The sequence below is a fragment of the Platalea leucorodia genome (genome assembly GCF_965183815.1).
Source record: "Platalea leucorodia genome assembly, chromosome: 4".
NCBI classification, from domain to species: Eukaryota; Metazoa; Chordata; class Aves; order Pelecaniformes; family Threskiornithidae; genus Platalea; species Platalea leucorodia.
Window position 1 is genome coordinate 43,612,621 of NC_138826.1, and position 16,563 is coordinate 43,629,183.

The window sequence follows — 16,563 nt, forward strand, 5'->3', positions numbered from 1 at the left end:
CTATTTCTAATTCTAATTGTTTTCCTGCATGAGGAGCTCTCAGTTCTGTGTGCTTGCTTGTTTGTTTTTTGGAGTGCCAGCAGCAAGTGAGGGTGTGATCACTAGCTATTATCAAGCCAGACTAGCCAGCAAGTAGGTGGTTTGGAAGCCAGCTGTGTGTGTCTCCAGAGGTAAGGATGCTTTCAGACGGACCAAGAGGTTCAGGCCAAGTGACAGAGAGACTGTGGGTGGAGTCTGGAGGTCGACTGAAAGATGAGTTTGTGTGTGTGTGTTTATCTCTGTGGGAGGCAAACCGGGGAAAGTGAAGATCCAGCTACTGGGTGGACTGCGTATCTAAGCCCAGTTACAGGAGAGATTCACAGTGTGTGTGTGCGTTGGTGCACATACATGTGTGTTTGTGTGTGTGTGAGTGAGAGGCCTGCACCAGCAACTGGAATGGGGCTGTGGCCTCGGGGGCTCACCTGCCTGGGTGCCAGCACACAGGGAGACAAGGGATCCCAGGGCAGTTAGTGGATGGACCCACAATGCGTGTGTATTTCCCACTAACATGTCTTCACCCTCATCAGCCAGAGAGGGGTACAGGATGAGGCTGTTCGTGCTGTTTGTATCTGTGTGAGTGCTGAGCGTTGTCTGTCTGTCCTGTTCTGTGTGGCCAGCCGTGTGTATATGTGTGTATGTGCAATGCATATGCATATTTGTGTATGTACCTACCAGATGGTTCCATCTTGCTACTGATGGAACCTGGGAGCATGGAGCTGCAGCAGCCTCACCTCTATCAGATTCAGCAGCTAAAATTCTGCTCCCTAAAATAACCCAGATTAGGTTGCTTGAGTCATGGGACACATTAAAGGGGTGTAATCCATGTTGTAGGTACCATATGAAGATATAGGGGTTTATCTATTTAAGATTCTCTCATGACTTTCAGTCTGTCTTCAACCATGGGCCTTAAGTCTCAGATCCACGATCAGAGAATCTGTCTGAGAGCAAAGACTACATTATCATAGCATTTTATAACTCTTGTAATAGCTAATAGTGTTCCTCAGGCAGCATAGAGGAAGAGGCAGAAGCACCTGCTTTGGATGCTCACGTGAAGGAATACTCACTCTTGGGAAGATCCAGCTTGGCCTGGCAAAGCTCCTTGCCAAAACTGCAAGAGAACAACATACAGGCAAAAGTCACCACTTTTAGGACGGAGATGAAAAGCAAGGCTTGCTCCTTTCTGAGGAAAGAAATAGCAAACTCACAGACTTTTAAAGATGTGACTGAGCTATAACTCTTCTTTCTACCTTCCTAGTTTCATCCTTGTGGAGGCGCTGACTGGTCTTTATTTTCTTTCAACGCTGCTAGTGACGTAACCGACTGACCCAATAGTGCTTTTTAATGTTAGATGTATGCACCTTCTGCCTCCATCTCCAAAGCTTTAATGATGCTTACTCTCTTGGAGGTACCATTTTCCCCAGGAGAGCTCCACAGCAGTGTTTTGGCAGAAATGAATGCCTAGCAAAAGCTCACCAGGCCCAACTCAAATGTTAGGGGATGCTGACAGGCCTTCTCTATTAAGGATTTTATATAAGTGCCATCAATTTGTGATCTAAGCACTCAAGATGAGCTTGAGAATGATAAGCTTGAGAAAGGGTCAGGAGGGCCCAAACAGTTTTAATCCAACAAGATCCTGGACTAAGAAAGTGATAGAGACACCTAATATTTCAGGCAGCTGAAAACCCAAAGGATCTGATTGTTCTCTCACTTTTATCATTTAAAAAAAAGCATATAGTGAAACACTATTGCTTTACATAAGTGTGAGCAAAGAATCAGACACAAACTGTTGAAGCCATACGAATCCCTTTTGGCTCATCCTTTCTGATGTCCCAACACCCTTTCAAATACTCAAATACAAATACTTTCAAATACTCAAGTGTCTTCAGCCCAACTCCTCCAAGACACTGATTCACTCACCCCAGAAACAGCAGGGTAGGCTGGTCGTGGGAGACCAGGCAAGGCCATTTTACTATGGAAGGCAGTTGCAGAGATAATCTGGGCAGATGACATCGTGGCCATACTCTGCATGGCTTTATCTTTAGCTGCCTGATCCTATCAGCAAGAGTAGAAACAGGAAAAACAGAATTATTATAATGATAAACAAGTTGCCTGGTCTAATGCTACATAACCAGGATTCTCAATAGCTTCTTTGTAGGGAACAAGCATCTCTGAAAACCTGGGCAGCAGACTCACCAATAACTGTCCTAAGAACCCTTCAAAGCATGTAAGTCTTTCACCCATTACTATAGCTTCACATGTGATTAATCATCCTTTCCGAAATGCTGGAATCAGTGGTTTAGAGACTGCTAAGCATTTATCCTTTCTGTCTGAAGGCTTTCAGCCACACCACTGAAATGTTGTTTTGTTATGGAAAGTACAATCCTAATTGGTAAGAATATTCAATGGGAAAGAGTCTTGCTTATAAAAAAAAAAAAAAAAAGTCTAAAAACAAGCTCACAAAAGGAGTTTGTCATCATCACTGCAAAACAACTACCTCAATTTGGGACTGCCTTAGACTCAGGTAAAGTTGATCATTTTATTCCTAGCCCTGGGGAAACAGGAAATCTTAATAACCTCCAAGGGCACACATGCAAGGACATTCCTTTCTGTATTTTAACACGGCTGTGGAATTGTACACATTTTTACAGGCATTGACAATGATGGTGCAACAACTAGGGGGTCTGATGTATGTTTAAAACAAATAGAATTCTTCATTTCTTCTTCTAAGGAATAAACAGGCAAACAGAAGCACTTCCCCACATTCTGCCTTTCCTCCTACATCCCCTACAATTAATCTTCATCCTTCAAACACTCCACATTTATCTGTGACATTATAGTGATAATGGCAATGCCACAGATGAATTCATGGCTTGGAGAGACTGCTGAAAGAGGTAAGCTCTCTCTGTCTTCTTCAGGAATTCTCACTTCCCACTTGCATTCATTGAACTGCAGTAAGTTCTCACCCTTGGGTCTCCGTTCTCTGTAACCCCTCCACTTTCTCTAAGGTTTTCTAAAGTTCAAAGCCCAGGATTCTGATGTGGATTTGGAGGAGGCACAACAAAAGCTCAAGAATAAATGATAACGTTTAAGTGGAATGATCAGTAGGAATGGGCAATACTTATGTATCTTCTTTTTTACAGTATCTGTGACTCGTGTTAGTACCATTCAAGTGAATGGAAGGGAAACATTTTAATTGCTGAGAAAGTTCTTAAGATTCTCCAAAGCTATGGAAAAGTTTTTCAGAATCCAGTTTAAATGATGCTTTAGGGAATACTCAGTTCACAGGATTACCTACAACATTTGTTAAGGGTAAGGATTCTTTTGTTTTTTCATGACATATATATGGACCATTTCCCAGTTGCCACTGCAGAAAAGGATTTTTATCCTCCACTTGCTTTCTCACTGGAAAAATCATATTCGTCTACCTGAGTTTATACATGAGTTTATGGGGAAGAAGCATTTACTTATGGAAGGATTAAAGTAAAACAAACAAACAAACAAACAAAAAAATAAAAAAACAAAAACAATTAAGAAGGGAAAAGATTTTATCTATTAACCCCTGTTGTGCTTTTCGGTTTTGTTTAAATGCCTGACAGACTGCTGGAAAAAGCATGTTTTTGTAAAAGACACCTCCTTTCTCTTTCAGCTAGCAGTTCTGTATTCATTTGTATTGTGTTTCCAGTACAAAAAAAAAAAGAAAATGAAGGAACAAAAACTTTTACCAAACATTTGCAAAGTTTGTATTTTCTTTTATTATTCTCAAAATGCATAATAATAATAATAATAATAATAATAATAATAATAATAATAATACCACAGTTTCCCTCTTTTTCCTTAGTACAGGTGATATCTAGGACATGGAAAACTACTGACTTCTGGGAACAATTCTTCTCCAAGCTTTACCCTACTTTCCCACTTCTCTCTATTACAAGCACAGCGCACACTTAGAGAAGACATTCCACTTTGTGTGGTAGTATTATAGTAATTGCTCTGAAAAGTCAGTGTGTAGCTGCTCTAATCTCTAGGATATAAATATGAAAACGTATACTCGCTATGGAAAATGAACAGTGATAGAAGAACACACAGCTATCAGCAGGAACTTGGAAGAAGGGTAGCAGCTTTTGTGATTTCATTTCCTTGCTCCATGAAAATGACTAGTGAAAGAAAAGAAGTAAATGAGTTGAATCAGTGCTACAGACTTGCCTCTGCAGGCAGAAAGGAACAGTCTGGTACTGGGGAATGGTTCACTGCAGGCAGCTGGGCAGAGCTCACAGCATGGCCTGGGGTGGTGTAAAAGGAGAACAACCAATGGTTCCATGGAGCTCCCTGAGACACCTTCGTTCCCCGAGAACAAAAACGGCCAGCTCCTGTGTGCTAAGTGGGAACAGGCTCGGCTGACTGGCTTTTCAATCACGCCAAATCCCAGAGCTGTGACATGCAAGGAACGGAATCAAGGTTACAGATATAAGCAGCAGTAAATCTTTTAACACCCCGGGCAGTTGTTGTTTCCTACTCGCTGTAACTTGCCTCTCAAGCAGGCCTCTGCCTGAATTGACCATTTAACAGCACCACAGGTTGCAAGCTTAAGCAGCCCTACCTAGAAGCACTGAATTAGATAGTTGTAATTTGTGGCTCCTTCTCTTTATCGGAGCAGCTGGAAACACAACAGGCTAATGACAGACACAACACCGTTTTCTAAAATGGACCTGGGGATGGGATGCGGGGGGTGCAGTCATGACTTCATCCTGCTCAGCCAGTCCTTTCTGGATGGCTCACATTCTAACAGGGGACACCCTCTTGGGCAACTGTCACCCATAAACTTGACCTTCTTGACATTTCTGACAATTCAGTCTGAGCACATAAACCATCTCCCTGCTTCAAATCTGGGTGTAAATAAATGTCAAGTGGCATCAGTTCATTAGACTGATCTCAGAGCTCTTCCTATAGAAAGGAAAACACAGATTTGCTCAAACAAATAGTCAACCATTTTGTTTCTTGTTAGCCCAGGCCTCTTCAAATTAGGTCTGTATTAATCAAGGGGCAAAGCCTATTCAGCTGGCACCATTTTACCTGAGAAGATGCCAGCTGGCTTTATCGCTTCCTCTCTGTGGTTATGCCAACTCAGAACACTTTCTCACAGACAGCTCCAGATCACTACCACTAGTATGAGGTGGAACTAGCACTGCAGTAACTGTAAGGCTACCCTTTCCCAACACCCCCGCAACACCAGGGACTGATTACTTGTCAGCATTTGTAACCATAAACCCCTCCTTCTCAGGTAAACACTCTTTGCATACTCCCAAGTATAAGGGTCTTTCAGACTTCGATGACAGCAGCGTAAACCGGAGGTAGAAGTCAGACACATAAAAATTAAAGTTATTGTTTCTTTATTCTTTAAATAGAATTGCTCCAGACGTCACAGAGCTACAACAATACAAGTGTTTGCACAACACTTCCTGGGAAGTACCTTTTCCTCCCCAGCTTACTACAGTTCAGTGGCTAATATCGCCCTTTTTTAAGGCCATTCAAAGAGGGAATGGATGAGGGAATGGCTGACTCAGGGGGCTTGCGTGATATGTTAAAGGATACCCATCGTACCTTGAGCTTGGCTTGGATCTCTCTAGCTTTCCGCCTTGCCAGGACCTGGATGTGACTAGATACCTGCATTGAAAGACAAAATCCATCTTCATTCTAGAGGAGTACTTGGTAGCTACTCGCAGAAGTAAACGTACTTGAGGCACCTTGTGCAATAGGGAGTTATTTAGGGTTAGGGGGAGGGTGGGTTGAGGTAGCAATGAGATGCTTTTCTGAACATAACTTAAGTGTCATGAAATGAGGTGGGGGACCAGCAAAGTTGGGCCATTTAATGCCTTTTCCAATTCAAAGGGATTTATTAAGCCAGAGACCTCCCCTAAAACTAAAGAACCCATCCTTAAATCCCCTTAAAAAGGGATTGAGAGTTCTGATCTCTCTGCTCCCCATCTTGGCCTCCTCTTGGGAGAAGGAAAATCCATATTCCATATCTATATAATGAGAACACAGAACTCTCAGAACTTCCCCATATCTAATGTGGGCTGAAACGCATCATAGAATGATTTAGGTTGGGAGGAACTTCTGGATGTTATCCACCAACCCCCTACCCAAAGCAGGTCTAGGTTGCTCAGTGCTTTGTCCAGCATAGCCTAGACTGTCATTCCCAAATTACAAAGATTCCTTTTTCATCCCATGTCCCAGGTATTTTCAAAATTGCAATTGCTGTCCATCTGTCTGGGCTGAACAAAGAATCTTCATATAGAGGACCCCTGATGTTCACTGAAAAGCTCATTAGTAGACCAACCAAATAAAATCACACACTGCTTAACAGTAGAAAAATTTGTGTGTCACAATGTCGTTGGGAGACATGAGCGTTACAGTCCTACTATAAAATGCCTGAGCTGACTCTTCTCACCATTCTTATTAACCAGCTCAGCGCAACAATCTCTTTCCAGCAAAGCCAGAAACTAATAGCAAGTGAAGAGCAATGAATTTGTTCTCATAAGCCCTCAGCATGTCTTGTAGTCCAAATAAGCTAATGTTTACAAAGAAAACTTTACACTTACCTGTTTCCTTGTGCGTGTTTTCCCTGTTCTCAGCTTAATATAGCGGGCAATCAGCTCATTTCGGCCTGGAACAGAGAAATAATGCAAATAGAAGTTTAGAAAGCTATGATCCCAGGGAAAAGATGTACAATGGAATTATCTATCTATAGAGATCAGCAGTGGGGTGATACTCTGTCACACTATTTTCTCTCTTAGAAAGGTGCTCATTAGTTCACATGGTAGAGGTCTGAGTTTTAGGAGCAGAACTCTGGGCTGCAAATTTCCCAGTTTGCATCTGTATAGCTTAAAATTACCAATAAAAAGGAGAATCATATGCTTTGCTTAATAATTACATTACCACAGCGCATAGAAGCTGTAAATATGTATCAAGATCACCAGTACAAACAAAGAAGAAAAAGGAAAGCCACTCGCCCTAAAACATTCAGAAAGGCAAGAAGGAAGATCCAGGAAACAACAGGCCAGCCAGCCTCACCTCAGTCCCTGGAAGGTGATGGAGCATGTAATCCTGGAAACCATTTCCAGATACATGAAGGACAAGAAGGTGATTGGAAGTAGTCCACATGGATTTACAAATGGGAAATCATACTCTGTGGTACAATTGCCTTGTAGGCATGGCAAGGTGGTTTTGAGTAGCACAACCAGAGGGAACTTCGTGGTACCTAGGAGAAGCTTTTAGAGGTAGGTTGGATACATGCAGAAGGATCTTTCTAGTTCAGTTAAAGGTAGGTCTTTTTCTTTTTCTTTCTTTTTCTTTTTTTCTTTTTCAAATGTAACTTGGATTTACAAATGGGAAATCATACTTAATTAACCTGATAGTTTCTACAGCGAGGTCTGTCTTGCTGGATAAGTACAGAGCTGTATATATGGTGACTCTAGTAAGGCTTTGACACCGTCTCCCATAACATCCTCATAGGCAATCTGACAAAGTATGGGTTAGATAAGCAGACAAGGAGGTGGATTGAAAACTGGCTGAATGGACGCGCCTAGAGAGCTTTAATCAGTGGCAAAGAGTCCAGTTAGAGGCAAGTCTCTAGTGGTGTACTGGGGCAAATACTGTTCAACATCTTCATTAATGACCTGGACGTAGCGTGCCCTCAGCAAGTTCACAGAAAATACAAAACTCTGAAGAGGCTGGTACACCGGATAGCTGTGCTATCAAGGTCAAGTGAGGGGATCCTTCATCTCTACTCAGCACTGCTGAGGCAACATCTGGAGTACTGCATCCAGTTCTGGGCTCCTTGGCATGAGGAATATGTGGACATACTGGAGTGAGTCCAGCGAAAGGTCCACAAAAATCATAGAATGTCCTGAGTTGGAAGCAACCCTCCTTGGATCATCGAGTCCAACTTCTGTTCCTACATAGGACAACTCCAAAAGTCACATCATACGTCTGAGGGCGTTGTCCAAATGCTTCTTGAATATTGTCAGGCTTTGTGCCATGACTGCCTCCTGGAGGAGCCTGTTCCAGTGCTCCACCACCCTTTGGGTGAAGAACCTTTTCCTAATGTCCAACCTAAACCGGGAGAAGAGATCAGCACCCTCCTTCCCTTGTGAGGAAGCTGTAGACCGCAATGAGGTCTCCCCTCAGTCTCCTCTTCTCCAGGCTGAACAGACCAAGTGACTTAAGCCGCTCCTCGTACAGCTTCCCCTCTAAACCCTTCACCATCTTTGTGGCTCTCCTCTGGACGCTCTGTAGTAGTTTCGTGTCCTTTTTGTACTGTGGCACCCAACACTGCACACAGTACTCAAAATGAGGCTACACCAGTGCAGAGCAGAGCGGGACAATCACCTCCCTCAACCGGCTGGCAATACAGTGCTTGATGCACCCCAGGACTCGGTTGGCCCTCTTGGCCACCAGGGCACACTGTTGGCTCACATTCAACTTGCCGTCAACCAGAACCCCCAGATTCCTCTCTGCAGGGCTGCTCTCTAGCCTCTCGTTCCCCAGTCTGTATGTACATCCAGGGTTGCCATGTCCCAGGTGCAAAATCCGGCACTTGCCCTTGTTAAACTTCATACAGTTGGTGATTGCCCAGATCTCTCTGCAGGGCCTCTCTGCCCTTGAGAGTGTCAATGGCTCCTCCCAATTTTGTGTCAATGATTAAGGGACTGAAGAATCTTTCATATGGGGAGAGGCTGAGAGAGCTGGGACTGTTCAGCCTAGAGAAGACTTGGGGGGGGAGTTTTATCAATGCATATAAATACCTGACAGGAGGCAATGAAGAAGAGGAAGCCAGCCTCCTCTCAATAGTGCCCAATAAGAGGACAAGAAACAATGGGCACAAACAAAAACACACGAAATTCCATCTGAAAACAAGAAAAATAAACACCACAAAACTTTTTTACTGCAAGGGTGGTTTAACACTGGCACAGGCTGCCCAGAGATGTTACAGTCTCCATCCTTGGAGATACTCAAAACCTGCCTCAATACAATCCTGGGCAATCTGCTGCAGCTGACCCTGCTTGAGCAGTAGGGCCAGACTAGACAATCTGAAGAGATCCCTTACAGCCTAAATGAGTCTGTCATTCTGTGACTCTTAAGTACAAGAAAATAAACAATGGGGAAGTACATGGAAATAGTTACACAGAATTTATCAGTGTGACATCATACAGTGAATTAAAAAAGTGCTTTCAGGCTCTTGCAGACATCCCAAAAAAGGAGCATTCTTCAGAAAAGATATGGAGAAGGAAGCTTAGCTTTGTGGAAGGTTTGGGGAGCTCCCATAAACAGGAAGGTGGGGCACTGGCTGGGAGAGGTGAAGGAATCCTTGTCCAGTTATGGAACAAGCATATATTGCAGACTGAAGACGGTTAGGTTTTACACCTTGATTTTTAAGAGATGACACAGTGAGATTAGGCCCTTCAGGGCCAAGGGAAATGAAGACAAGTAGCTTTATGTTCAATGTGAGAGGAGAGGCCAATGCAGAGATGCAAAGAAAAGACGGTCACAGTGACAGATGAGGGAAATGGTATTAACAGCAACATGAATGAAATGGCTAACAAAACGTGAAGCTACAGGGTCACTGGTACGGAATTTGAAATTGCTTGGAATGAGAGCAGGAAACGACAGACAACTCAGGTCCAGGATTTAAAAATCAGGAGGAGAGGCAGAGAAGGCTGAGCTACTGACAACTTCAGCAGTGATCAGGGGAAGCACGCTTAGACCCGATTCACAGCTAGCACCACAGAACTGTTTGAGTGGACACCAAGACAGGAGGCAGACTATGCAGGTTCTGTATGCTGGCTCTCATGTATCAAATCTAAGCAGACACACAGGTTTTATTCTCTTCCTGGAGATGGAGGAAGAAAGAGCAGAAACAGAAAAGCAGCAACTACACATTTGAATTCTAGGCTGATTCAAAGCAGAAAACATGACAGAAAGAGCAGTCTCTGCAAAATAATACATTTGTGGTGACCATACTAGTAGCAAAACAGTACCTCAATAAAAAGTTGGGAGTGGGAAGTGCAAGGCTGTGAGACATCTTATAGGGCTGCAAGTGTTTGAGGAACGAAGCAGGAATAAACTGGGAAACAAAGCCACAGCTCTTGTGAAGTTTATTTATAACAAAATTACAAAAACCCAGTATTTTCTATGGAAAGTTTATGGGCTGAATGGAGAACTTGTACATTAGGTCATCACAGACATCAAAAAAGCAAGCCGTGAAAATAGATGCAATATTTATTCCAGCAGTTTTATATTCCATGAATAAGCTGTCACTTGGTTTTATTTAAAACCCTTGTTTAACACAACCATGAAAGAAATGAATGCAAGGAAGGACTCTATGCTAGAGACTGACCACACAACCCTTTAGGGAAGGGCTGGCAAAGCTCCTAATTCCATCTGTTTCTGAAACAGAAGAATGTAAATGTCCATGACTGCATTTAGGCCATGTTCATGAAACATAACTAAAGCACACATAGGGATGGGAAAGCATTTTACATTTACAGATCTTAATCTTTTCCTATTGGTGTCATTACAGAAGCTTTCCTTATTCCCCTGGGAGAAGAATCAGGTCTGTAGCTGAGAAAAGAAAACAGCTCCAGCTCCTCTATGCACAAATTAGGAACTATTTCTGTGCCAGAAACACAATGCCCAGCATGTAACCACTGACCTCTTCAGTTCCCACGGTTTCAGCATTAGCATGGTGACATGCCCAGGAGAGTTTGATGGGAGGAGATGCTGTTATGCTACCTTCCACCTGGCTGCTTTTCCAACCAACGTAACCTTTTTTACAAAGCTGAGACCAATTACTAGCAACACATACCCACACCACCTTTTTCTAGTACCAAGAATAATATTTACAGCTTTTCAAAGACTCCATCTGTTGGACATGGATCCAAGTTGAAAGGTAAGAAACAGCAGAAGTTATTCTGATGCTGGCATATATGAAATTTCAGGACAGTCTGACACACAGCAGAACTGGGAAATGTGGAGAACAAAACAAGGTGCTCAAACCCCATTATCTATAAAGAAACAAGAAGGAAAATTTATATACAGCAAGAGGACCCTTTGAGGAGCAAGGGGAATGAGTTAATGGAAGAGAAAGAAAAAACTAGCCTTAGAAGAAGTGGATATGGAGAATTTCAGGCAAACTTTCAAAGGTTACATACTGGGCTATACTGACAATTTAAACACATGGAAACTCTCCAGACACTGGCTCAAATATGGGTTATCCTTGCAAAACTAATTTCAATGGATTCTCAACCAGATATAATAAATGTTATGGAGCAAATTTAGCTTTGTTGTGTTTCCATGAAAGTCAAGAAATTATACAGACTGAGCAGTCTGACAAAGCACTACTCTGCTTCAGCAGTAGAGGGCTCGGGGTAATCTGCATGAGAGGATGCCATGAACAGCCCCATACCAGTCACAATCGATCCCATCCATCTCCAAAATGATGAAAATAACAATCCATCAAAATCTCAACCAGTCAGAGGAGCACAAGCTACCTTTGCTCAAACATATTTTGGAAAGGCCAATAGCCATTAGGGGCAGGAGACATATGAGGAGACACACAAAAGGAACCACAGAAAGGAGACGTGTGAGGATGAACAGAACAAGAAATGCAAGATATGCAAAAAGACACATTTGGAGAAAAGGAAGGAGAAAAGGAGACATGTGGTAGGGAACATCGTTGGGGACATGTCTGGAAAAGTACTCTTGGAAAGAGGTGCTCCATGGCAGAAGGAGTACACTTTGAGGCAACTGCAGCCCATGGAGGACCCATGCCAGAGCAGGGACAACACTGAAAGGACTACAGCCCATCCAGAACCTATGTAGGAGCAGAGGAGCACCAAGAAGCAAGGAGCACCAGAGGAAAAAAAACCTAAAAAGCAAAGATGGCAGAAAGAAACCTTTCCACAGTGACCCCAACCTCCTGTGCCACCCAGCACCTCATTAAGGGAAGAGGGACTGAGTGTTATATAGAAAAAAACAAAGGAAGCTGAGACTAGGAAGCAGGGAGGAGAGGCAATAAACTGTAGTCGAGCCTGGGAAAGTGAGAGGTGTTTCCCTAAGTATGGGTTTAACTGTTTGTCTTTGACAACATCAGCAAAAATTGCAAAGCTCTCTCAGGCCATGTACTTCACTGGAGAAGAGTAGAGGGAGGGGAAACTGTTGTACAAACTGCACATATTAAAAGCTGGTAGAGAAATTCTCTAGAGAGACATTTTCTAGAGAGAGCATTCAAATGTGGATCCTCAAAATTTCCAGTTTTAGAATTCACTTCCCACTTGCCACCATCTCTCATACAGCCTTTCTCTCATAGAGCCTTCCTCTTCCAGAAGTGTGTCCCCACAGAGCTAGGGAAAAACAGAAAGGTGGCAGAGTATACTAAGCTAATAAAGATACTGGTAGTAAAAAACCCACATCACTCTACAAAGACATTAGCATCACAGGGGTTACTAAATATAGAACGATGCAAATTGCCAAGCCCAGTAAACTCTGCAGCAAGAATGTATTAAATTACCATGAATCAAAACTGCAAGAGAAGAAAAACAAAAGACATTTAGGACTTGCTTATCAGAAGTTAGATGTAAGCAGGTATTAGGCTGCTGGAAGCCTGTAGGTTCGCAGCCTCTGGAAAGCACTTTCTTTGTTTCACAACCCTGTCTGCAGGGTCAGCAAAGACTAGCACTGCTCACTTGGCTGGAACAGGCAGAGCTGTCATAAACCATCAGATGGTTCATTTTTTAGAGCCATGTAAAGTGTCCCTCAGTAATCTGATCATATGTTGTGTTCTTAGAATAACTCTCACTGAGGCCTGCCACGGTCACCAGAACCTGCCAACAGTTGTGCCTCCTCTGTCGAAACTGCGCATTGGGTTTCATGAAGCTCTAGCCAACATACCAACTGCACTGCAGCACCCAAAACCTCTTTATCTTCCCTGTAGCCTTCCCCTTGGAAGCATGGCATGAAAAAAGGAGTAAAGAGATACTCTCATGTTCTTTACCTCTCACTCCTAACAGATAAATTTCCAAGGGCATCAATTTAGCTCTCACTCCATCTTACACTAAACTGCAAAATTTTGCATTCAGTAGTTATCCAGGAAGGTGTTGCTAAGAGAAGTGAACAAAGAGGCTTTTTGATTCTTCATTCTACACCTGTGCTCCTTTCAATACAAGAGAAATGTCTGCCTCTAAGGAAGGAGGAAAATCAAGGAAATTCCCACAGCCATAGAAAGCATTTCCCAGTCCTACCTCAAAGCTTTGTGCTGGCTTTCTGCTAGTAATGGTATATTCCTGCTTGTACAAGAGGCAGACAAAGGATTTCTTTAAGCCTTATACTTCCTTGCACACCTGTTGCCAAAGAAAGTAGAAGAGCCAAAAGCCTCTATTCTGTGAGAGCAAAGAACTCAATGATTTCTGCAAAATCCTTCCAGCAGGAAACTACATGAAAGTAGCAGAGCTTCTTGGTAGCGCTATATTTTCTGTATCCAAAGCAAACATATGCACCTACCTGTGAAGTGCAGCAAAGATAAGAGAACTACAGAAGCAACTATCCAGCTGTATCAAGCAAAAAGTTAATCAAAGCAAGGTCAAAGAAGCCATCTCAACTATAATTTCAATCTCTTTGTGTCATTTAATGATAGCTACTGGGACATGGCTGTCTCCTGAACTTGCTAAGCATTTAGTTAACTGTTGATTACAATCAACATAAACGTAATGAACTGTGTGCATCAGACAGCATGACAAATAAATCTAGACACAAGAGGGAATTTAAGGACACCTCAGCTGCCCACCAAACGTCAATGTTTCTCTATGCATATGAAGCAAAACTAACTGCCGAGCAAGTCTTACCAGAATGACACTTAAGGCAAATGCAGTGTGTTATGTTCACATGTGCACGTACAATATGGGACTAACTGCCACTGGGGTCTGCCCCGATCCATACCTCCCCACACAGCTTTACTTTCCATCGTTCATTCCACTGCTTCCTCCTCCCAGCTACACTAAATGCCTTCCTGGGCATCACCTTTTCCAGAAACAGGACTGCATGTGTCAAAACCCACATTTTTGTCTCTCTGGCAGCTAATCCCATCTTTTGATCAAGACGCACAGACACTCAACTCTTACTGATATAACCCTTTACATTAGTTTTAATGCTATCTTTATTAGACTTTCCCTTCATCACAAACAATATTTTCTTACCAAAGCCTTGGTGAGAAGATTCTGCTAGCTTCCCAATTTCCCAGCCCAGCTTTTTCAAGTCAAGTGAAAATGCAGTACATGACCTTTCCTTCTCTGGCCTGGATTCCCTTCATCCTTTTCTATCTTCCTTGACTTCTGGCAATCATTAATGCCACATCCTTTTTGATTACTTAGCATGCTTGCTTTCAACCTTAGAATTTCTTTTTCAGGAAACTTGTCTATGAAGTTTCAGACTTTGGCCTCTCTCTCTCCTTTAGGTCCTTCTCCCCCTCCTTCTGAGCTTTGTCTTAATATACAACTTATATAGTACAGTGATGGTGTTCATCACCCAAACTCTTTCAAAAGCTCAATCCTTCCCTTCCTCTCTGTTTCAGCTCTTACTTTTACTATTAATTCCACTACAAGAGCAGAGACTGTCCCCAAAGTCAATAAAAATTATGCAATAACCATCTCCTTATTCATTCCTATGTTTTAATCTCTCCTTGGGAACCTCCATCCTCACTCCCCCACCATTAATCTCTAAACTCTTTTTTGCTCTTCACTGGTCTTCAGTCTTTCTTGGTACCTATAAACTAAACATACTGAGCAACTAATGCAGCATGGTGTTTTGTTTTTCCCATTTATCTGGCCTGCAACTGTGGCAAATCCCTGTGGGAAGTAGCCCCAACAGCAGTGGACAATCTCAAGAGCAGCATATTTATTTTCAGTTAGGAACAGGAGACGACTCTTTAAATGATATATTAATAATGACGAAGTTCACTCTGATCAAGCTCCTTTCGAGGCTTTTTTTAACTACCTGTATTTTTATTCCTAACTTCTACACTGAATCCAGAGAACTGTATTCAGAAGGCAATAAAAGAACTTAATACACTGCTATGACCACCATACTGTGATCACTTCCCATGAAAGAGACCATGGAAAACAATACTGCATTTTACTGCACTGGCCTGTCCTGTGAGGACATCTCTCCCCCCCACCAATGCAGAACTTCAGTGCTTAATAGTCAGGTTCGAGTTCCCGTAGCACAGTTAAACATACCAGAGAATTTTCTATTCAGCTGTGACAAGAAAGCTTCCTCACTCTGATCATTCATTCCATGCTTGAATTTGCTCAGTATTAACCTCCCACAAGAAGATTGCCTAAGCTCATGCAGTCCCTACAATATGGGGATTTTGGGATGAAGACTCAAAGAAAGCTGAGCCAGTACTTCCGAAAAATATCAAAACATTCAGATCCCTGAAAACACAATACTGAAGCGATTAGCACCACCACATCGTCACCTCTTCCCCGACATACCTGTTTTCATCATTTGACTGTGCAAGTGCTGAGCTCCTTCCTCTTCTGAAATGACAAAGAAGTTGAAGCTTTATTTGCTGGGTAGAATGTGCCAGTCAAGCACCTCATGTGGGGAAATGGCAGTCGGGTGATCAATCTGTCCGAGGTCATAAAACTCAGTCGTCTCATTTACTAACTGGTCTAAACACTGAAACCCCATCTTGCATAAAAGGCCTTTTGCTGGGAAGGTTAGTGTTTACTCCTCTCCTTTTCCACTGTATAACCTAAATACACACCTAGAAACACAAGAAATGCTATCCCTGTTTAGAAACTGCTGTTTCTTGATGGCCAGTTTAAGACACTTCACGCAAGGTGCGTGACTAAGGGATAATAATTACAGACCCTGCAGGTTTTGGGAAGCTTCTTATTGGTTCCAAACAAGGAGTGGAGATAAATGAAAAGTCAGTCACCACAGGTGTAGTTACAGCAACAAATTCTTCATCAACGGAACAACCTAAAGAAGTTCCCCTCTCCTCAGCTGGCCATTCCTCCTCCTGCCATATTCCATTAACTCCTGTGTGCAGTGTACCAATTAAATTGCTGGAAGAAGGGGAGGGGGGCAATGGAGAAGGACTGACATACACCACTCTGAACTAATTAGCAAAAATTCAAAAATAAGACCCCCCCCATTTAGATCTTGTTGTTTGTTTTGTTTTGTTTTTCCCAATCAGCCTATTTTCAATTGGATTGGTGAACTAGTTCATTTTGTGGCCACACTAACCACAGCGTTGGCACAGCAGAGAGAACAGAGAAAGAATCAGGGCAGAACTTTTTAAACCAGTTTGGCCACCAGAGAAACTGTAGCCTGGAACTGAACTCCACCTAAGCCTCACACACACACACTGGTAAGAAAATGGGCAAGGCTCTTCTTGTACTTGCATCATTTGTCTAAAGGCTAGACAGAGTTAAAGTGCCTCCAAACTACTGCCCCAAAGGCATG

At 42.7% G+C, this 16,563-nt stretch overlaps 1 protein-coding gene across 1 annotated transcript in view; it reads right to left on the reverse strand.

Annotated features, from left to right (window-relative positions):
• The window catches only part of TEAD4 (TEA domain transcription factor 4), a 46,265-nt gene that overhangs the window by 19,841 nt on the left and 9,861 nt on the right, over nucleotides 1-16,563 (reverse strand). Inside the window, exons 2-5 of the mRNA XM_082309177.1 lie at nucleotides 6,639-6,703; nucleotides 5,638-5,700; nucleotides 1,957-2,091; nucleotides 1,104-1,147 (exon numbers count right to left, since the gene is read on the reverse strand). Coding sequence (XP_082165303.1) covers nucleotides 1,104-1,147; nucleotides 1,957-2,091; nucleotides 5,638-5,700; nucleotides 6,639-6,703 — 307 coding nt within the window. The remainder of the gene's footprint in view (nucleotides 1-1,103; nucleotides 1,148-1,956; nucleotides 2,092-5,637; nucleotides 5,701-6,638; nucleotides 6,704-16,563) is intronic.